The sequence below is a fragment of the Trichomycterus rosablanca genome, chromosome 5 (genome assembly GCF_030014385.1).
Source record: "Trichomycterus rosablanca isolate fTriRos1 chromosome 5, fTriRos1.hap1, whole genome shotgun sequence".
Lineage (NCBI taxonomy): Eukaryota > Metazoa > Chordata > Actinopteri > Siluriformes > Trichomycteridae > Trichomycterus > Trichomycterus rosablanca.
Window position 1 is genome coordinate 10,986,208 of NC_085992.1, and position 22,762 is coordinate 11,008,969.

Here is a 22,762-nt window from a genome sequence, read left to right on the forward strand (position 1 = left end):
AGAAACACTCCCACCTGGAGCGAATTAACACTAACAAGGTGCAGGTGATTGTCAATTAAGAGAAATCAACAAATCAATCTGCGCCTCTGTGCCCCATCTGCCGGCCAAAAATGGCAGGGCAAAACTCCAAAGTGGATCACTGTTAAACCGCTAAGTTGTCGACTCAGCTAAGCCACATTGGAGCTTGAAGCGGCAATCAGATGGTGCATGGAGCCCCTTACTGCAGCTATGATATGTGTTCTCTGGGTCTAATATGGGTGATGGCACAAGTGGTGGAGGATTCACACAAAGCACAGCGTGACTGTCTGTACCAGATACTGCTGGTTGGTAAAGAGAGGAATCCAAAAGAAGCAGCAGAGGAATTAGTATAAAGAATCGTAAATGGCTAGATTGGGAGAAAAAAGGGTCAAGTGTGGTTGAAGGAAAATCCTGTCATCATTCTGACTCTAACAACAGAATCGGATTTGAAAAAGAAGAATCCTGATTTGAGATCTTTATAAATTAGGGTCTACGTGTCTGTGCTATTGATTTTCCCCACAATGCATTGCTGTGATGATCTCCTTGATCTCCATTGGTTTATTTCCCTTTTTATCTTCCCCCTCACCATCATTATCATGCCTGTCAAGTCTTTTCTCCAACACTTCTTTTGGTGATCATCAGCCTGGGGTTACTGGGAGGTATTTCCCTTAATGCATTGCTCATTTTGTCTGTCTGATTCCTTTACTGTCATTCTTTTCTTCTCATCATCATGTCATTCCATCGACACCGCTTCACCTGCTCTGTGATTTGAGGATGATTTTTGTTTGCTCCTCATCATCATTACTTTGAGTCCTTCACATTTCTTCACATCGTTCCTCTTCATCGTTACCCATCCTGCACGACTCACTTGAGCTCCTGGCTTGATGATTTCATCACTTTGCCCCTCTTTGTACACAGGGTGTGGTTAGGACTCTAGTAGACTGTGCCATCGACACACCTGCTGTCCTTTCGACTCCTTCATCTGAGTCCAGTGAGTGAGCTCCTCCTCCCCGGAGCTGTTCAGGCCCAGCGAGATCCAGCCAATCATCTCCTTTCGCTTGATGCTGCGCTTGTTGTAGACAGAGAGGATGAGCGTGACGTCCGAAAGCTGGAACAGCGCCACCTGGAACACGAACGTCTCCCTGTAGATAGGGTTGGGCTGGCCGCGGCACAGAGACGTCTTACACTTGGACATCTCCTGACCCATCGAGTTCAGCAGGGTCAGCTTCACATACGTGTCTAAAGAGAAGGACAAAGAGGAAGGACCATCATCACAAGTGCTTCTATACATTGAGTTGCTTTGTGTGGCCTAATGTATGCGTACATGCCTCCTAATTATTTGCTTCATGTCGATAAAATTATTTATAAAAATACATTTTACAGTTCAAACTTTGAGGCAACAGTTTAAGGAAGCCATTTCCTGTTCCTGTTAACTGGGCCCCATTTTAGTGTGGTGAACTAGAGTAGCAACATCAATGAACATTCACTATGAATTGGAACACTGATTGTAAAGACAATACAGGTGCCTGAACTTAAACATGCTTTTTTGACTGACAGGGCACAAATTCTCACAAAGACTCCAAATTTTTTTGGTCTCTCTTGTTCTACAAGCTAGTGCAATGTGGATGACAGCGTCCACAGTCACGTGAGCTCTAAACTGTCATGAGTTTAAAAGGCTGGTATGCAAGGAAGAAGCTTCTGCATCTGCTTTGTGTCTGTGCTGATTTTGGAGCAGGAGCTTCTCTTTGCACGACAGCCTCTAAGCCTACACCGATGTAAAGCTTGCTTGGCTGTGGACAGTGACACCCATGTTCCAGCAGCTTGTAATTTGTGGCAAACCTATTTTGGATTTTTGGTGGTACTTTTAGTGGATTGCATTTGGCTATTCAGAGAGGTTTATTGTCAGGATGAGTGGTGTTTTTTTAAGCGTGTTAGCTGGTCTGGATGCTGAGCAGGTTGAGAAGAGAAAAGCAGATGTGCACATAATGATCATGTAGGTAATGCAGAACAACTAAAAAGAAAAAAGAAAAACAGCAGTGACACCCCACACGTACGGCTTTGATTCATTTGCCAGCTGCTTTGTGTGAGAAGATGCTTTCAGAATCATTTCTACTCCTGCTTTATTTAATGCAGCTGCCTTCCAGCCACTCTAGATCTGCTTTTAAATAAAAAGAATATGAAAAAAACAACCCACAGTTCTCTGTATGGTTTCTCTCTCTCTCTGATATAAAGCCGTGTTGAAGTGAACTGATTTGCTGCTCGGGAATAAAAGCCGCGGTGACACTTTAAGTGCTTTAGTGAAGCAGTAATGGACCTCATGCTGGTGAAGGTGAAAGAAACGTACAGTGATTAAGTGCGAATGATTGGCTTTATTGAGCGAACCTTTGTCTGAGTCTAAAAAGGTCGCGAGGGGTTCGGAGGAAATGCTGAAGCTTTTGTGCTGCACTAACAATTTCATTTAAAAAAAAGCTCGCCGCAGGGAGGGACTGTGCATCAGTGTTCCCCAAACCAAGTCAAGTTTTAGAACAAGTCCATGTGAAGTTCAAACTCATCATGGAAAAACTCCCCACACAATTCAACTGAGGCTGCAAGCACATGATGCACAGCGAATCTACTCTGCGCTGGCTGTGCTGTTGTCTTCCTACGGAGTGAAGCTGGCACGCCCACAGTTTAACGCTGACCTTTTCAAAATGCCGCCAATCTGACAAATCATTTATATGACAAATTTATACGAGTCAAAAGAGACACACAGACACAGCAGAGAGAAACTGATTCTCATTGTTTCACAAAAACCCTGAACTGTTTCAATCCAGGGGACGGCATGGTGGCTTGCGCTGTCACCTCACAGCAAGAAGCCCCTTGGTTCAACTACCCGGCTGGACGGTCAGGGTCCTTTCCGTGTAGAGTTTGCACATTCTCCCTTTGTCTACATGGGTTTTCTCCCAGTGCTCTAATTTCCTCCTACTAGTCCAAAGAGCTCCAGTCCAACTGGAGCTACTAAAAATGGCCCCTAAAGTGTATGTGGGTGAATGTGTATGTGTTCACCCTGTAATTGACTGGTGACCTGTGCAGAGTGTTTCCTGCCTCTCAACCAAAAAATCAGCAGTGATAAAACAGACAACGAATAAATAAATGTTTTAATCCACCTTAAATCTAACATGACGTTGTGAGAAAAATCCAGCAAGGTGACTGATGAGCTGTGAAACAGTGAGAGTGGGTTTACATTACAGATAGCAATCCCACCTTCCATAATCCTGGAACTGCCTTCATCTTGTCACAGCTCCATAACTGCATGCAAATGAACTGTCAGAACTGTTTATTGTTTTCCTGCTTGCAGCTTGAGCAGAAAGCACTAGAAATAGTTTAGAATGCTTAGCACCGATATGCACCCAGCCTCACCGTAAACAAAGTCAATTACGCTAGCCCATCACCACTCACCACAGGTTTCAGCTGTGTCGATGGCCTGGTCAGGAGCTCTGCAGGGGCTGGATGAAGTACCGCCTCATTGCCTTATGCTCAGTTCACACTACATGACTTTTAAGTTGTTCAGATCACTGTACAGTTCACACTACACAACTTGATCCCTTGTAATTGGGAGTCTTTTAAGTTGTTGTGGTTTTCACACCGACGATTGATCAGCGATAGGGGGTCCAACACTACACGATCTATCACCAGGAGGAATCACAGATGAGTCTGTCTGGTCTCTCAAACTACTTTTTGTCACAAAAACACAAGAGTTCTCTCACATGTGAGAAGTAAAAAGGGGTTTAATGATACCATGTCCAAAACTGCATGGGCTTGTCTGTTCTACAGAGATAGTTGAAGGTAAATAAATATTTTTTGCAATGCAATGTTGGTATTATGGTTTGGTGTGGACGATGAGGTCACAAATACTGTAAAGCTTGTGTGTATTCGAGGTATTCTGATAGAAACTATATTATGCCACTGCCCCTCACATTTACAACTCCTCCCCCAGGTTTCCTCTAACCCCATATCTTGTATTTTTATTGGCTGTAGTTCAACACTGCACCCATTACCAACCAGTTGAATCATCAGCATCAGCAAATCAGAGACATGAGGTAATTATAACAATAAATGACACAACAACGAGCACTCGTAACAACCTGCAAGCAAAAAAAAACTGACCAGGGACAAAATGTATGTGGACACCTGGTGACATGCTTACTGGACATCCATGGGCATTACTATGATCTATTAAAATGATGATATAAATATGTATAATGTTTAAATCAATAAAATGATATTAAATAAATGAAATACTAAAAGAAGTGAGCTGCATATAACAAACAAGTCAACACGCACCACTACTGTGATCACAGTTTACAGAAAAGAAAGAAAGAACCAAACAGATATCCATGCAGACGCAGTTAGTAAGCCAGAGAGGGGGAAGGACTCACCTCGAATAATATAAACCTGCCCACCTATCAAATGCTTTACACAACAGAACAGTCCATCTGACGAGGGAAAGAGAGGAACAGTGAGAGACAGAGAGGAGTTAAAGGTTAATAACTAGGGAGGAGACAAACAGAGGAAAAAAACACTGAACCATCAACACGAGACAAAGAAAAAAAGCATGACGTTTCCATCCATCAACTTCTGACGAGAAACCAAGAATTAAAAAAACCTTATTAAAGATGTTAATCAATTAATTAAACATGGCACTTGGGTGGTGCAGTGGTACATTACGCTAGCCCACTACAGCTGGGATCCAGGGTTTGACTCCCCAGTGGTGCAATTGTCTGAACGGACATGATTGGCTATTCCTTAACGGGGGATGGTGGCCCTGTACTGGATTGGCATCCTGCTTGTGGTATGTTACTGCATTGCACCCAGTGATTCCAAGGCAATCGGACCCACTGCAACCCTGACCAGATTAAAGTGGTGCCAAAACATGAAAATGAAATAAAAAAATCATTCCTAGGTAACATTTATTAGTTTACTCACACTACTAATTGCATTTAAACCAAAGTGATGTGTTCATGGCCTGTATTGTCATCATCCACTGTGGAAACGTGTCATTCATTTGTTTATTTTAACTGCTTTATTCTGGTTGGGGTTGTGGTAGATCTGCCACTACCCGGAAACACTTTTTGCAAGGCACGAATAAATTTTGATGAGGGTTACAGTTCATCATAAGACATGACATTCCTCACAAGACCCAGGTTTCTATATGACACTTATTCTACTAGCTTTTTTTGCTAATAAAACAAATATTAAGAGGATAAAATGATCTTTACTTTGGAGAGTGCATGTTGAATAGATGATTGACAAAAGGCATAATGTGACATTCTGTACACAACATGGCTCTCTGCAAGAAACCACTGCTGGCTGGTGGAAAGAAGCAGTCTTGGTGGAAAGAAGGTGACTGCACGTGTCGGAGGGGGCACGTGATAATCTGTGGCTCTCATTGGTAAGTGTGTGGGTGGGGCATGCTGCAAAGGAGCTGCAATCGTGAAGCAGAAATGACTAGATTGGGGGGAATGACAAAGAAGAAAGAAAAATTGTGAGACCATACACAGATGTGTGTGTGTGTGTGTGTGTGTTCGTATTTACTGGGTGGTTTGTTGGTGGCGATGTTTTTAAAGTGACAACCCTTGATTACTTCCACAGAGAGACGACCCGTGGTGGCGTTGTAAACAAGGCCTAGCAGAATCTCTGGTGAGGTTCTCTGAGCTGCAGACTGGAAGGTGGAGGCCGTCTCACTGCAGGATGCAGCAGATGCACTCAACTGTGATTCACTGGCCTGAAACAAAAACACATATATGCATTTATCCATCTAACCAATCAACCAGCCAACCATCAATTTAACCAACCAACCAGCCAACCATCAATTTAACCAACCAGCCAACCATCCATCCATCCTTCCATCAAACTAACCAACCAGCCAACCATCCATCCATCCTTCCATCAAACTAAACAATCAGCCAACCATCCATCCATCAAACTAACCAACTATCTATCCATCAAACTGACCTGGTAACCATCCATTCATCCATAAAACCAACCAACCAGCCAACCATCCATCCATCAAACTAACCAACTATCTATCCATCAAACTGACCTGGCAACCATCCATCCATCTATCCATTCATCCATAAAACCAACCAACCAGCCAACCATCCATCCATCAAGCCATCAAACTAACCAACCATCTACTGTATCCATCAAACTGACCTGGCAACTATCCATCCATCCAGCTATCTATCCATCCATCAAACCAACCAAACAGCCAACCATCCATCCATCAAACCAACCAACCAGCCAACCATCCATCCATCAAACCAACCATCCATCCATCCATGCATCCATCCAACCAACCATTCATCCAACTGACCAGCCAACTGACAAACTATCCATGCCATGCATACACAATTCATCCACAATCTATTCATCTAATCATCCATTTATGAATTTATCTATTCACCTCTCCACGAATACATCGATTCATTCACTCACTTCCATCCATCCATCCATCCGACTGTCTATCTATTCGTCCATTTATTAACCCCATTCCATTTCCTTTTAACATCCCCACTTATTTGTAAATGTATCTACCTAATGCCACTAACTGCTTTTATTTAACTATTTAAGATGACCTGGTTGGAGGTCAGTTGCGGTGTGGTGGGGTAAAACCATAACTCCATCCGCCCCTCGCTCTCTACTCACCGCAGCACTGCAGCAAGGCTCCAGTGGGACGGGAACAGCCATTTTGCCCTGCAGGTTGAGTTTAGTGAGGTAGAAGATTTTCTCTCCCAGCAGTTTACTCTCTTTTTTCACTTTGCTGAAGCTGTAGAGGCGGAACCTTACAGAATAGTTCCCAATGCTCTCTGACAGGACGTGGCTGAAACGGAAAGTCTCACTGAGGTTCCGCCCTCTGGAAATGCCCGTCTTGGCACGCTGTTTTTTGGCGGGAAGGAGAACCAGGTGCAGCTGCCAGGCCAGACCTGGGGTCCGGCGAGGTGATGGGAGATCGGTCACTGCAGTGACAGTGACAGAAAGGCAGCGCTGGTGGGAGTCGTAGTCGAAAATGACGTGCAGCGTCCCGAAAGGTGAGAAGGGCGAGTCGGGGGAGTAAAGCTTAAGGAGAGGAGAGGAGGAACCACGTACTGAAAGATCCTACACAATGAGATAAAAAACTGAAGTAATTAATGTTGTAACATAGTGTATACACACACTCACGTGCACTCACACACCTCAGGACTGAGTACGGCTGTGCTGTCACTAGGGACGTCCTCCTCGAGGGCCTTGGTGTTGCTGAAACTCTCAGGCTCATGAGCTTCACTTTTGTTGTCGGCTAGTTCAGAGGCAGAGCCGTCCTCATCTTGATAGGGCGGCGGCTGCAGCTCGTCAAGGGGCGGAGTCAACCTCATCCTCTGAATGCAGTTTACTGGAGGACAAAGAAACCACAATTATTAATTGAATCATTAGTTGTGCTGAAATCTGACTGTGACTAGCAGACTAACACCAGCCGTTTGCTTATTTTACACCATCCAGCATTGTCACAGAGGGTGCAAAACTTCGTGAAATGTTCCACCAATCACATTACTCGATGCCTTATCACCTTATGCCTGGTTCAGTCCACACCTGAAGTGTGTCAAAACCTTTTTGATCATCCTGCCTTCTCCGCACTTTTCTCTCCCCCTGGAGCTTAGAGAGTAAACAGTAGGAGAGGCTGAGAAAAATGATTTTTGTCTTCTTGGCAGCCGGGAGAAGTCTTTGATCAAAAATCTTTCACCCTTTTTAACCTGAGGCTGATTTAGGATGCGGGGGTGAGGAAGTGACAACTTTCATCTCTCTCTCTTTTATCTTTTCCAACCCTACTAACTGGAGTGTTTGCTTTCTTTGCTATTAAATTCAGCTACATTTATTCACTTACTAGAACTAAAAACTACATCCTAATTAGGGTTGTGGTGTGTCCAGAGCCACCCAGAAACTCTAGGGACCCAGGACATGGCACCACACTCACACATTCATGAACTTACTCACACTTTGGGTTAACTGAAGGGCATTCTTTATTTACTTATTTATTAGGATTTTAATGTCATGTTTTACACACTTTGGTTACATTCATGACAGGACAGGTAATCGCTTGTCACACAATATAGATCAGTTTAAGTTTACTGTCAAACACAGTCATGGACAATTTTGTATCTCCAATTCACCGAAACCGAAACTCCCAGAGGAAAGCCACACAGACATGAGGAGAACATGCAAACTCCAAACAGAAAGGACCCCGACTGCTCCACCTGGGAATCGAACCCAGGACCTTTTTGCTGTGAGGCTACAGTGCTACCCTCTGAGCCACCGTGCCACCCCTAATTAAAGGGCATTAAAGAAAAAATAAAAATAGACATAGACAGAAGGGAATCTCTCCCCTCTCAAATCAGGACTATAATCAAGGCATGGATGAATACCAGGTCCTCAGGACCCCACCAATTAACTTATGATGTGAATGTGATATACTTTTTCTTAAGAATGCTTCACGTTTATGCTATTAACATAGCTCTGACACCTGGACGTTGTGAAGTGGATAATCCTATATAAGTGGATAATCCTACCTAATTCATAGCCATGAAAATCCCATCAAGTGCTACAATGACAGATTAGAAGAGTAATCACATGACTTGTAACTTTTGTTCTACAGGACAAAACACCCACAATTGAGGCCCTAATGAGTGTCAAATATAAATCTAAACACAAGCATTTTATGGTGCCTAATAGCACGTCTAACTACAAGATGCTCAATCTGATGTATACTCACCGTCTTCAGCTGAGGCTTCACTGCTGTAGCCATCATACTCAGACGACAGGGGGCAGTATTTCGTCTGAGACTTCCAACTAAAACTTTTGTGATGAGGGGCTTCTGCCCCTGCGCATTGACCCCGGAGGCCCCGCGAGCGTGTCATGGCTTCCTGATACTGACCCATCACCTCATCATCACTGTCTGATGACCAGGCCTGAAAATCTGCCTCTCCATAGCTTTTATCTAATCCAGACACACACAGACAGAGAGAGAGAGAGAGAGAGAGAGAGAGAGAGAGAGAGAGTTAGTTTATAATTTCCTCTAATTATAAACATACAGAGAAGAGCAATCAACTTCTGGAACCATCTAAATGAGAGCGACCCCCAATCTTATCATTATAAAGCCCTGAAACACCAAGAGCTGAGCAAACATAGCAGTCCCCTCATCCAACTGGTCCTGAGTCACTACACCCATACACCACTAACACACACCGACACACTAATAACACACACAGACACTCTAACACACACAGATACACCACTAACACACACAGACACCCTAATAACACACACAAACACATTACTAACACACGCCGCCACACCACTAACACACACTAACACAATAAAGACTCAGGAACAGAAGAAATCTGCAAACCCAATTAGAATAAACCAAATTACACAAAAACTCCGAACTAAATATCTGAATTATTGGGAAACTGAAACTAAATCTCAAAGTAAAATGCGGTTATTTGTTATTTGGCCCTAAACAGACACTACAGTTCAGCACATTATCTGAGCACAGTATCCGACCCTAAATTAAGAAACACCCTGACGAGGTACAGACTGAGCGCACACGACCTGGCCGTGGAGACGGGGCGACACACCCGGTCCTGGCTGCCCCGGGAGGAGAGGTTGTGTCAGCACTGCACTCTCAGTACAGTAGAGACGGAGCTGCACTTCCTCACCCGGTGTACCAAGTACCACCACGTCCGCTCCCAATTCTTCCCTAAATTTAATAACATCATCCCCAACTTCACCTCCCTCCCAGACCCCGACAAACTGCCCCACCTACTGGGGGAGCACAGAGAGAGCTGCACACTAGCAGCACTCTATACACACACCTGTCACCAGGTGAGGGACAGTGGGTGACCATGTCTCATACACACACACACATACACACACACACACACGCACAAACTGATTGTTTTACTACCTCATTATTGTAAATATTATACTTTTTATTGTTATTATTTTGCACTGTTTTTATTAATATTTTATTCTATTCTATATTTTTTGCACATGTAACTATTCTGTATATTTTTGTTCTTTCTTATTTTTATTGTTTATATTTCTCTGTAACTTGCTTTGGCAATACGAATGTCCTTATTTGTCATGCCAATAAAGCTTCTTTTGAGTTTGAGTTGAGAGAGAGAGAGAGAGAGAGAGAGAGACTGAATGGTCACTAGAGGGCAGAAGAGACCAAGAAACACCAACGTGCACTTGCAGTCAGGCACTCACACGGTCTGCTGTGACTCTGGCATATTGTGTCCCATTTTACACAGACATACCAAGTTGCAAAAACTCATTTCAGGAAGGTATCCCCGGACCTCCACCCCCCAAGCCCGAAAAAAAAAAAAAAAGCTAAAAAACCTCTCGCACACACCAAAGGATATGGGTGATAACAGAACTTTTAGGAGCTGCTAACTGAGCTACTAAGCTAACTGTTCGCGTCACAAACATTAATGTGTACTACATAGTGCACTAGATAGTGTGAAAGATAATAGATTTATGTTCCCTACATAGTGCACTAGATTGTATATTAGAAAAGAATGTATGTTCCTTATTTAGTGCACTAGATAGTGTACTAGATAATAGACTTACGTTTCTTACATAATGCTTTAGGTAGCGTATTGGTTAACGAATTTAGGTTCCCTACATAGTGCACTAGATAGTATTTTAGATATGAATTATGTTCCCTACGTAGTGCACTAGATTGTGTATTAGATAACGCATTCATGTTCACTACATAGTGCACTAGAAAGTATAACTAGATGATGATTTGTGTTCCTTACATAGTGCACTAGACAGTATATTAGACAAATGATTTATGTTCCCTACACAGTGCGCTAGATTGTATATCAGATAACGGATTTAGTACGCGATCGAGGAATAAAGTCTGTGTCGCCTGCGTGCGCGTGTGTGTGTGTGCGCTCTTGGCCGCTCGTTCTAGATTCCGGGAGATTTTATCTGACTTGCGGGCATCAGGGAGCCGCTGTGTATATGCGGGGAGACTCCCGGAACTTCCGGGAGACTTGGGATGTCTGTTTACACGACAAGCTGTGTGACATTATGTAAACATCACGTGTCAGATTATACAAGCAGGTTTGCCATTTGATCCACCTCAGATCTTCTGGTCTGTACCAGACACGACAATCTTCATGTACTCTACGTCTCTCCTCGGACCACAGAGAGTCTGTGAGTACTCGCCACTGCTGCCTGGAAGATACTTCAACCTAGTCCATTAAGCATAACAGTCTAGTCCTTTACAAAATCCCTCAGGTCTTTATGCTGATCATATCTCCTGCACTCAACATGTAAATTACGAGGACCTACCATAGATCCCTCTCCCTCATGTGCACAACTGGCCACAGTCTACATCCCTACACAAACACACAAACACACTCACCTGGCAGGTCCTTGCTCTTCCTGTAGTGGTCGAGTGGTTGTGGAGCGACGTTCTCAATGGATAGTTTGTTATTGAGAAAGAGAAAAATGATGATCATAAGAAAAATAAAAACAGCGATGGCGGACAGGAAGCCCAGAGCTTCAGGAGACACTGCAGAGAGACAGAAAGAGTGAAGAACATCTCTCAATACACTGTGCTGACGTGTGTGTACAGATACTAAAACTGACTCTGTGTCCATATTATTCATTTAAGAAAAGAATCCCTTAATGGTGCGGGTCAACTCGTCTGAGTGTAATCTGATTCTGATCTGAACTGAAGAGGACAGAGGAGAGAAACCATATGTTCATGAACCCAAACCCCCTCCAACATCCCGCTGCTATTACGGGAACTCTGATTGATTGATGTGTTGAGTGTTACCAAACAGAGGCTGATCGATGGCGTGATCATTTTCTCCTTGTGTGCCTTCTGTCCTTCATTAGTTTCTACATAACCTTTATCAGTGCCTGGTTTTTGGGCTGATCAGTTCTTCTGTTTTACTTCTAGGGCAAGCAGTAGCCTAGTGGTTAAGGTACAGGACTAGTAATCAGAAGGTTGCTGGTAGGGATGCATCGATACCATTTTTTCCCAGCCGAGTACGAGTACAAGTACATGTATTTTTGTACTTGCCGATACCGATACCTATTTAGAATACCGTTTTTTTTTAAACAAAAACACACGTGAGAAGTGACGAGAAGTTTAATGACACCACGTCCAAAAATGCACGTCAACAAGTAGCGAGAGATCAAAGTGTTTGTGCGCTGACGTGATGAAATCAAGGAGGAAAAATAAATGAATCTGAGTGGATTTGGCAACACGAATAGCATGGATTGTTCTGTAGTGAGTTGGAGGTTAATAAATATTTTTGCAATGCAGTGTTGGTGTTTTGTTGTTATGTTTTGTAGAGAACGATCAGGTAAGAAATACTGTAAAACGTGTGTGTGCCGGTGTATTCTGATATAAACTATATTAAACCCCTGTCCCACCGGTTTACACTCCTCTCCTGCGTTTCCCCTCACACCGTATCCTGTGTTCTCATTGGCTGTTCGACATGTCACTCACTGCCAGTCGCACATCTGAGATCAGATATCTGACATGCTAGACGAGCGCTCGGTGAGCCGGTCGGATCGAGTTGTTGGATAGTTCACACTTAGCGATCGAGAGCCGAGTTTTGATCACCGAGCAAACGCCGAGTTGCTCCCGAGCACCAGTCGCTGAGCGAAAATCAGGGCAAAAATCATGTAGTGTGAACTAGGCATAACGCAGCAACGTGCACTAGGCACACGGTATCGGATGTTTAGCATCGAAGCCTCGTTTGCGAGTACGAGTACGAGTTAATGAGCGCGGTATCGGGCCAATACCCGATACCAGTATCGGTACTCATGCATCTCTAGTTGCTGGTTCAAGTCCCACTACTGCCAGATTGCTGCTATTGGGTCCTTGAGCAAGGCCTCTAACCTTCAATTGCTCAGACTGTATACTGTAACTGCAATGTAAGTCGCTTTGGATAAAGGCGTCTGTTAAATGCCGAAAATGTAAATGTTCTGTCCTCTACATGTTCATCTGAAGTGTGTTGGTGGTTGAAAGTGAGTCCCAATGCTACAATAGTTTACATTTTTAAAACTATGGAATTATAAAAGCAGAGCATCCAAAGTAGGTTAGCTAAATCCACAGCCTTGCAAAAGGTTGCAACACGCTCACAACATCATTTATTCAGAAACGATGTATCGGGTTCTCAGCTGGCACGGAGGTGTAGCTCACTGCGGAGCGCTCCAAGTCGGAATCTCAGCGGTGCTACGAAGAACAGACACATTCGGCCTGAGGAAGGAAAGGTCATATGGGGTTTCTTCTCGCTGCCGCTTTGATATGCAAATATCTCCGGTTCTGGCCACTGGTCTGTGGTGGGGGGAATTCACATGGAGCATAACATGACAGCTTTGTGAGATAAACCTGCCACTGGCAGGTAATAAGAAGTGACTTGTGAGTGTGTGCATATGCAAGTGGAAGTACAAAAAAACCAATATTTACTCTACAGTTCCAAAATGTATGTGGACTTGACTCGTACTCAGTGAGTTCTGTAACAATATCTGCTTCCAGCACTTCCGTCAGCAACAGAAAGCACAGAAGCATTGTAGTCCTAATTAAACTACATTCCTACATTCATGGAGCACTCATCAGAGAGTATTCGCATCACCTGGTCTCAGCACTGTATTAGTGTGATCTTGGATCAATGCGGTGCTGAGTCCTTACTCCACACTTCACTGGTGTTGAAGAGATTTCATAAAAAAAGAATTCTAAAGAATAATCTTGAATGTGATAATTGTTGTTGGATGACCGAGCAACAGTTACTTCCTCTTGTCCTGCAAACCGATCAGTGTAGTCAAGTTTTAGTTCCTTTCATTTCTGTGTCAGTCACCCAGCGGTTCAGCACAGTGAGTAGAGCATTAGTTTTCAACACTCTACACTGCCCGTTCAATCCCTGCACTTGGGTCCTTGTCATTTGGTTTTTCACCACCCCACCTTACAGGTTCAGGTGTTTTAGCCACACCCTTTGACTACAGATATATATAATTTGTGGCAACATTTTTTGTCCCAGCATGACTGTTTCCCAGTGCACTTGACCTTTAATGGTCTGCACAGAGCCCTGACCTCAACCTCACTGAACATCTTGATCATAAACAGAAATGTTAATTTCAGATCTGTCCAACATCAGTGCCAAGTCCAAATCCAACGTTTAATCCATATGATTTGGCGTGGCACTAAACAGGGCTGCTGCAAGGATCTAATGACTACGATGAAGATCAGACCAATTAATAAGGGATTAATGCCTGTCCTGGCAAAGGGTTCTCCAACTTTTTCCCACAATGCCATTCAATTTCCTACACTATATAACCAGATCATGAGCTTGTAAAACATCTTATTGCAAAACCAATGGCATTAATATGGACCTTGCCCTACCCCCCAATTTTAGATATAACAGCCTCCACTCTAAGAAGGCTTTCCACAAGATTTTGTTTGTGCAGGTGGGAATTTGTACCCATTCAGTCAAAATGGTGACAAGTAGGCCTGGCTTGCATTTCAATTCATCCCAAAGTTGTTTAGTGGCAGTTGATGTCAGAGCTCAGTGCAGGCCCCCTCACAAAAACAAAAAAGTGTCCACATACTTCTGGCCATATAGTGCAGACAGATCTGAGCTTTGTGAATTTCCATCATGTTTTTGACCGTTTCTGTGTGTGTGAGTGGCATTTTGGTCCAGGATATGGTTAGACAGTCATGTTGTCATAGAAACAAGCATCATCATGTCAGTATGCACACACACAAACAGTTCTCTTAAGTGCCCACGTATACAAACACACTCGTGCTACACGTACCACACGTACTACATTCTGTCAAGGTCAAACGTTTACATGCACTTCATGACAACATTGGGATCTCCATGAATTCCGCAACAGTCGTTTTCTGTGACTAAATGATTAAAACACACACGTCTTTTACTTAAAAACATATGAACAGAAAAGAGATTCTGTAAATCTGTTTAACTTTGTGGCATGTTGTCCAAATTCCTCATTAATAATTATGATTGGTGGGCGCTCGGGTGGCACAGCAATCTGTTACGCTAGGCCACCTAGCAATCAGCTGGCGGGTGACTATACAGACATGATTGGCTATGTCTGGGTAAGGGGGGCAGGGTGGATGAAGCCCTGTGATGCATTGGTGCCCTGTCCAGGGTACTCCTGCCTTGCCAGTGTTTCCCGGTCGTGACCCTGACCAAAACAAGGTGATTTATGGAAATTACTGCTTGACCGCAATTATTCAGAAGTCGTGTCATGCCAGGGTAGCAATAAGCATCTAAACTGCCCTGAGGGTCAGGTGTCATCTAAGCAGCACTGAAAAACTTCGGTAGGTTTTTTTATTCATGGCAGACCCTCCCCTGGTTTATGTACTTTTATTAGGTACAGCCAAATTAGTCCTATTACTTTTCCAGGTTTTCTTCATTCATAAATAGACACTGTGGTTCGGTGGAGTCTGAGCTGATTGACTGCTTGATTTTGAAGGTAGGGTTTTTGATGACTTATGTGCTTACTGGGTAACAAAGCGTGTAATTGCTTTATGCTGAGGGTGATGGGTGTTGGATATATTGATATCTTCATTTCATATGAATGTGATGGTGTTTTTATAACATGTTTTCTTGGTGTATTTTCATGTTTTGTTTAGTAATGAAAAAGGATTTAGTGTGACAAATGTGCAACAAAAGGGGCGATTCATTTTTCACAGCACATCAGGACAGCAGCGTTTCTGAAGTGGCCACCTACCTTTTCTGATGCAGATGAGTTCATGTACTCCACAGCTACGCTCGCCGCCTGTGTACAAGAAAAACACTGATCAGAACTGAACTGTGAGAACAAATACAGAAATAAAAAACAGTGTTTTCAATTGCCATGATCAGGATCTTGGTGGGTCCAGAACAATCTATGAGTGTGAGAAACACAATCACTCATTCACTGACTCATTTACTCACATAATCACTCACTCATTTGCTGACTCATTCACTTATTCATTCACTCATTTACTCACTCACTCATTCACTTATTCATTCACTCATTTACTCACTCATTCACTGACTCATTCACTCATTTACTCACTCACTCATTCACTTATTCATTCACTCATTTACTCACTCACTCATTCATTTACTCACTCAATCATTCACTTACTTATTTCCCCATTCATTCACTGACTCATTCACTTATTTATTTACTTGTTTACTCACTCATTTACTTACTCATTCACTCATTTACTCACTCACTTATTTACTGACTCATTTACTTATTCATTCACTCATTTACTCATTAATTTACTCATTCACTGACTCATTTACCTAATCACTCACACTAACTTATTTACTGACTTATTTACTCTCACAACCACTTATCCACTAACTTACTCATTGACTAATTTCCTCATTTATTCACTCTCTCGCTCACTCATTCACTGACTCATTCACTCATTTGTTCAAGCATGCGCTTACTCATTCATTCACTCACTCACTCACTCTAACAGGTGTTGGTAGTAAACTGTTGGAATGGTGAGAACTGTTCAGGATCTGAGCTCTATATAACAGTACACAATGACAAAGGACAAAACTTCAAATTTCATTATCCACATACACCGATCAGCCATAACATTAAAACCACCGCATTGTTTCTACACTGACTGTCCATTTTATCAGCTCCACTTACCATATAGGAGCACTTTGTAGTTCTACAATTACTGACTGTAGTCCATCTGTTTCTCTGCATGCTTTGTTAGCCCCCTTTCATGCTGTTCTTCAATGGTCAGGACCCCCACAGGACCACCACAGAGCAGGTATTATTTGGGTGGTGGATCATTCTCAGCACTGCAGTGACACTGACATGGTGGTGGTGTGTTAGTGTGTGTTGTGTTGGTATGAGTGGATCAGACACAGCAGCACTGATGGAGTTTTTAAACACCTCACTGTCCCTGCTGGACTGAAAATAGTCCACCAACCAAAAATATCCAGCCAACAGCGCCCCACGAGCAGCATCCTGTGACCACTGATGAAGATCTAGAAGATGACCAACTCAAACAGCAGCAATAGATGAGCGATCGTCTCTGACTTTACATGTACAAGGTGAACCAACTAGGGAGGAGTGTCTAATAGAGTGGACAGTGAGTGGACACGGTATTTAAAAACTCCAGCAGCGCTGCTGTGTCTGATCCACTCATACCAGCACAACACACACTAACACACCACCACCATGTCAGTGTCACTGCAGTGCAGAGAATCATCCACCACCTAAATAATACCTGCTCTGTGGGGGTCCTGACCATTAAAGAACAGCATGAAAGCAGGTTAAAAAAGCATGCAGAAAAACAGATGGACTACATTCAGTAATTGTAGAACTACAAAGTGCTCCTATATGGTAAGTGGAGCTGATAAAATGGACAGTGAGTGTAGAAACAAGGAGGTGGTTTTAATGTTATGGCTGATCAGTGTACATGCAGCAGATTGTAGAAAGAGACTGTACACACAAAAATCCTGGAGTTTAACTGTAAACTTTATATCTGCAGTTCTACTGGAGAGAAACGTCATCTCTCACACCACTGAGACACAAATCTAAGAGATTCTAGAGTTATCCACCAAACCACCCTGCAGTCCTTCAACAAACAGCTCACTCCTCAAATCCCTCAGCTGCCTGACTAAAAAAACAACACTACTGACAGAAATGGCACATTTAAGCTCTCCGACCTTCTTTCTCTCCTGCTTTGGCTAATGAAGGCCAACAGTCAACTGGAAATTCCAATCCAACAATCACTATCCAGAATACATTATAACCAGCCACATTAACTGGTGTCTGTGTTTCCCATTGCACCTGGACCTCTATCACATTCATGACCCACGCTGGCTGAGGAGGGCTGCAGGCCAGCATAATTCTTTTTCCATGGTAGAGTGGCAGATTCCTGGCTATACTAGGATTTAGATGATTCTAGATAAAACATGTTTATCGTGTGTATACTGAATCCCCAGCATTGGGTATAAGAGGGTGTAGTTCCTAAGAGACAAACAGACTGGTTACCAAACACACACCCATGCCAGTCGGCTTCCAGGGACTGATACCCTGGAGTCAGTGGTTCATCTGGGAGATGGTAGGCATCAGCAGACTTAACTTACTCACCGAGCACTTTATTAAAAACAGTAATCTAATATCTGACATTTATTAAGTATTTTATAACATACACCAACCATACAGATATATTTGTAGGTAAACAATAACTGACTGTTGCCCATCTGTTGCTCTGTACCCTAATGTTTGGGTGGTGGAATAATCTCAGCACTGCAATGATACTAACATGGTTATGACAAGGCAGTGCTCCTTACCCAACAGACTAGCTAAAAAATATATGATGTATATAAGAATTTTTAATCAGATTTTGTGAAGCCGTGCCAGCTGATATGAGAGCATAAAAGCTGACGATCTGTAAGGAGGTGTATTCATCTCTGTGATGATCATCATGAGTGTTGGACTACATTAATGTGTGTGTAGGCTGGATGTGGGTGAGTGTGCGTGGGAGGTTTTGAGAGGAAGGTTAGACACTGGCAGCTTTAGGCTTTTAGAAAAAGTGGCAAAGCTCCATCACACAAATTCACACCAGACTACTAGAAGCTCCAGGACACAGTCTAAATATGAAAAATTCAAAGGCCCGTGAATCTCCAGACCCAATGTTTACGATGTGGTGAAAATGCACACTGTGATGAGAAGAATGATACATACGTTATGGAAACCACAACAGGTTGTTATGAGTGGGCCACACATAAAAAGAAGGAAAAACAATAAGTTTAAAGATGTAAGGCCCCTGTAAAGTCTGTGATGTGGAGAAGAGAGATTAAATTGAGGACTAGAGAGATTAAAAAAAATACCAGATACTGTAATGTGGGAACCCAACACTGGCAGGTGATAAGAGGCTGCAAATTGGACACGTGTGAGGCGCTACTCACTGCACCACTGTATGTGTTTTGACTAGGGCTGGGTATCGCCACTAATTTCCTGGATCGATTCGATTCTGATTCACAAGGTCCCACACAAGGAATCGATTTTCGATTCAATTTCGATTCAACACATTTAGGCATATTTGAGTTACATTAACAGGTCTTGTTTAAATATGTACAGATGTTCAGAGAACAAATGTGATAATTGTACAAAGAACATTTATTATTAAAAATATTTGTGTATTTTGTTTACATAAATAATTAATCCAAAACAGAAAACAGTAACATTCATTTTTTATTATTATTTTATATGTCTGACACGCTACAACATTGTAAATGTAATGTAAACATACACCTGGCTGTTGAACAGCTTATGCCAAGTTTACACTACACGACACTCTGATTAACACCGGGTCGCTGTAATGTTCACACTACACGACTGATCGGCGATGGGGGGTTTTACACTACACCATCTATCACCAGGGGGAATCACAGGCGAGCTTCTCTGGTCTCCAAAACTACGTTTTGTCACGAAAACACACGTGCGAAGTGATGAAAGGTTTAATGATACCACGTCCAAACATGCACATCAACAAGTAGCGAGCAATCAAAGTTTGTGCGCTGATGAAATAAATGAATCTGAGTGGATTTGGCAACACGAGCAGCATGGCTTGTTCTATAGTGAGTTGGAGGTTAATAAATATTTTGTTTTGTAGAGAACGATCAGGTCAGAAATACTGTAAAACTCGCGTGTGCTGATGTATTCTGATAGAAACTATATTGCGCTCCACCACCTGTTTACAACCTCTCCCCTGTGTTTCCCCTCGCTGTTTCTCACATTGATCGAGAGCCGAGTTTTGATCGCAGAGCGAACACCGAGTTCCTCCCGAATCCAGCACCGACCCGTCGCCGAGTGAAAATCAGTGCAAAAAGTTGTGTAGTGGTCATAACTTGAGCTTCTGCCATGCTGAACTGATGTGCAGGTCAGATCTCGTTACATGAAAAAACACTGGCTGGTCACGAGAAATTAAAGGGGGTAACAGATTTCCGTGTGCACCGTAAAAAGGGGCGTATTTAAAAGATCGATCTCGCGTTTATATGAATCGATATCGGATCGTTCAAATAAAGATCGATTCGAATCGAGAAATCGATTTTATAAACCCACCCCTAGTTTTGACCCTGCAACTTTTATATTTTCAGATTGTAATATTTTCAGAAATTCCACAACAAACCCTTAAAAAAACCTTCTGATTTTTGAACAAGGAATGAAGTTTTAATTATTCAGTTACAGAAAAAGAACCACTGCTGAAACCAGTCTAATCCCAAGAAGGAATGTTTTGTTGGTAGCTTCGACCCCAAACCAGTACAAAAACTAGAAATGAAATTCTGGACCGATCAATGAGCTATGTCGGATGTGGGATTCAGTGCAGCATGGAAACAGACTGGTAGAAATGATATTAAGGTTGTGGATCAGGCACACGTTGCACATGGTGGAATGTTGTTACCATCTCATATTGTGGAAAGAGAGTCAGCTGGAAAATGCCAGTGTGGTTTAGCATTTCTCCATGTTATGTAGTAAGTCCATTACCACATCATGCTCACTGTAGAGCACACTATTTTGGGACTCCTAACTAAAAGCATATTAGAGAATGCTCCCACCAAAAAGAAAAAAAGTGTAAGATGTAAAGTATGTCGACTGATGATGGTAAGGCATTTCAAATAATGATGAACAAAGTGTGTAGTAAAACATCTTTCATTCTATTGTGTGTATCAGTGTGCTGCATGGTGCACTCTTAGTCCTCAAATGGTGTTTCAGAAATGTCACAGACTAATAACCTTTCATTTTGACCTTACTGGGAGAATTAATGAGTAGATCTGGCATTTTATAAATGTGTATCAGTGTAAATGTGTGTCATGGAGGTCTTCAGATTTTAATGATTTGTGGGCATTTAAATTTTTTTCTATGTCTAAATGATGTCTGAATTCTGTCTGAATGCTTTGAAGATTAATTTCAGCTGTGCTATTGACCGACCAGGCGCTAACACAGACATACCTGGCATTGTCTGATGAGGGGGGGTCAAACAGGTTCCTCATTTCATGCAGTAGAGATGGTTGTTTCATGGACAGCAGTGTGTGACTCTCCTTAGGCAATACTCCTCTCTGTGAGACTCAGTTATTATCCATACTATTTCAAAAAGCAGTGTGTGATCCACAATCCAAAATCACTAAACTTTTCAGACTTGAATCTCAGCACATAGTTGAATGAATAAATGAATGAATGAATGAATGAATAAATAAATTAATGAATGTATAAATGGAATATAGAGTAGGCATAGACACTTAGGTGGTGTAGCAGTCTATTACGCGAGCCCACCACCAATGAGATCCAGGTTCAAATCTCAGCAGTGCTATTTGCTGGCTGGGCGTCTACACATGATTGGCTATGTCTGAGGATGAACAAAGTCTCGTAATGATTTGGCACCCTGTCCAGCGTCAGCCTATTACAGAGTTTTAGGGAGCTGTTCCTTCAGCACCACAGACAGCAAGCTGACCAAATGAGGGTTTGATTTAAGCTGCCATTACTTAGTACTGTGATTCTGGGTGACAACAGACCTACCATGACCCTGACCAGGATTAAGCAGCTGGTAAAAAAGTAAATAAATGATGTTCCATAAAGATCAGCACAGTGGAGCAGCAGATCATGTGGGTGCAAACATCTGGGTTTGATCCTCACCGAGTTTGTCCTCTCCCTGTTTGACCTAGTTTCCTCTGGGTACTCTGGTTATCTCACACCTCCCAAAAAATATGCCAGCAGTTTGAGGCTACTTTAATTAACAGTCAGTTTAAAGTGTTCCTTAAATATTATAAGGATAGGAACTGGATTTCATGCCCAGGGTGTATTTCAGCCTGCCATGAGTGTTTCCACCACAACCATGACCAGGGTGAAGAGGTTACCAATAAGGAATGAATGAATGATCATTAAAAGTCAACTACAAAAACACTAAAATAAAAAAGGCGGCTGTTTAAACCAGAATTTGGCCATGTTTGCATTTGAGGAATGTAGGAAATAACTACAACATGACAGACAGAAGAACAGAACAAGTCCAGCCAGAACCAGTGTTTTTCATAGTTAAGATCAATAAAACACTGACCAGGCCTTCTTTAATATGTTAGTGCATATCCAAATGCTGATTTATTCCTATTAGTAATATTTCCTGATCTTGTGTGGGAGGTTTAAAGCTTTTAATAAAGGTTATGTAAGATTTTGACATTAAAAATGCACCCCAGTAGAAAACTCTTCACCACATACCCACACAAACTCAACGTGTTGCCATAGCAACCAAAACCCGTCAATCCAGAGCAGAGGACTTAGCATCAGCGGCTAACAGCAGCCGTTACTGTTAATCACAGCTTCACACTCAAATCCCTTCTGATTCTCCCTCACTTACACCAGAACATCACATTCCCCCGAGCACTGAGGCTTAAAACACCCAGAAACAGCACATAACCAAATACAGACCGATATAACAGCAGGGTTCATAAATAATAGACACATATATAATAACAAGAGAAAACCGTTACTGCTTACCATCAACCGCCATGGTGTTCTGGATCAGGACTAAACCATTCGAGCGTTTAAACAGGGAGAGAAAAACCACTGATGTCTAACTGGGAGGGAGCAAGACATAATGGTACATTCTAGAATGATGCTTCACTTATTATTAATGACCGTTACGAGTCAGTTCACC

General features: G+C 42.5%; 1 protein-coding gene across 1 annotated transcript; it reads right to left on the reverse strand.

Annotated features, from left to right (window-relative positions):
- Window positions 1-484: 484 nt before the first annotated feature.
- Window positions 485-21,170, reverse strand: syt14a (synaptotagmin XIVa). Its single transcript, XM_062994887.1, has 8 exons — window positions 21,067-21,170; window positions 15,817-15,864; window positions 11,468-11,617; window positions 8,801-9,025; window positions 7,233-7,426; window positions 6,706-7,155; window positions 5,593-5,782; window positions 485-1,257 (listed from the first exon to the last, which is right to left on the reverse strand). Exons 1-8 carry the CDS (start codon window positions 21,071-21,073, stop codon window positions 944-946), a joined length of 1,578 nt encoding a protein of 525 aa, XP_062850957.1. The 5' UTR covers window positions 21,074-21,170; the 3' UTR covers window positions 485-943.
- Between the last annotated feature and the right edge of the window lie 1,592 nt (window positions 21,171-22,762).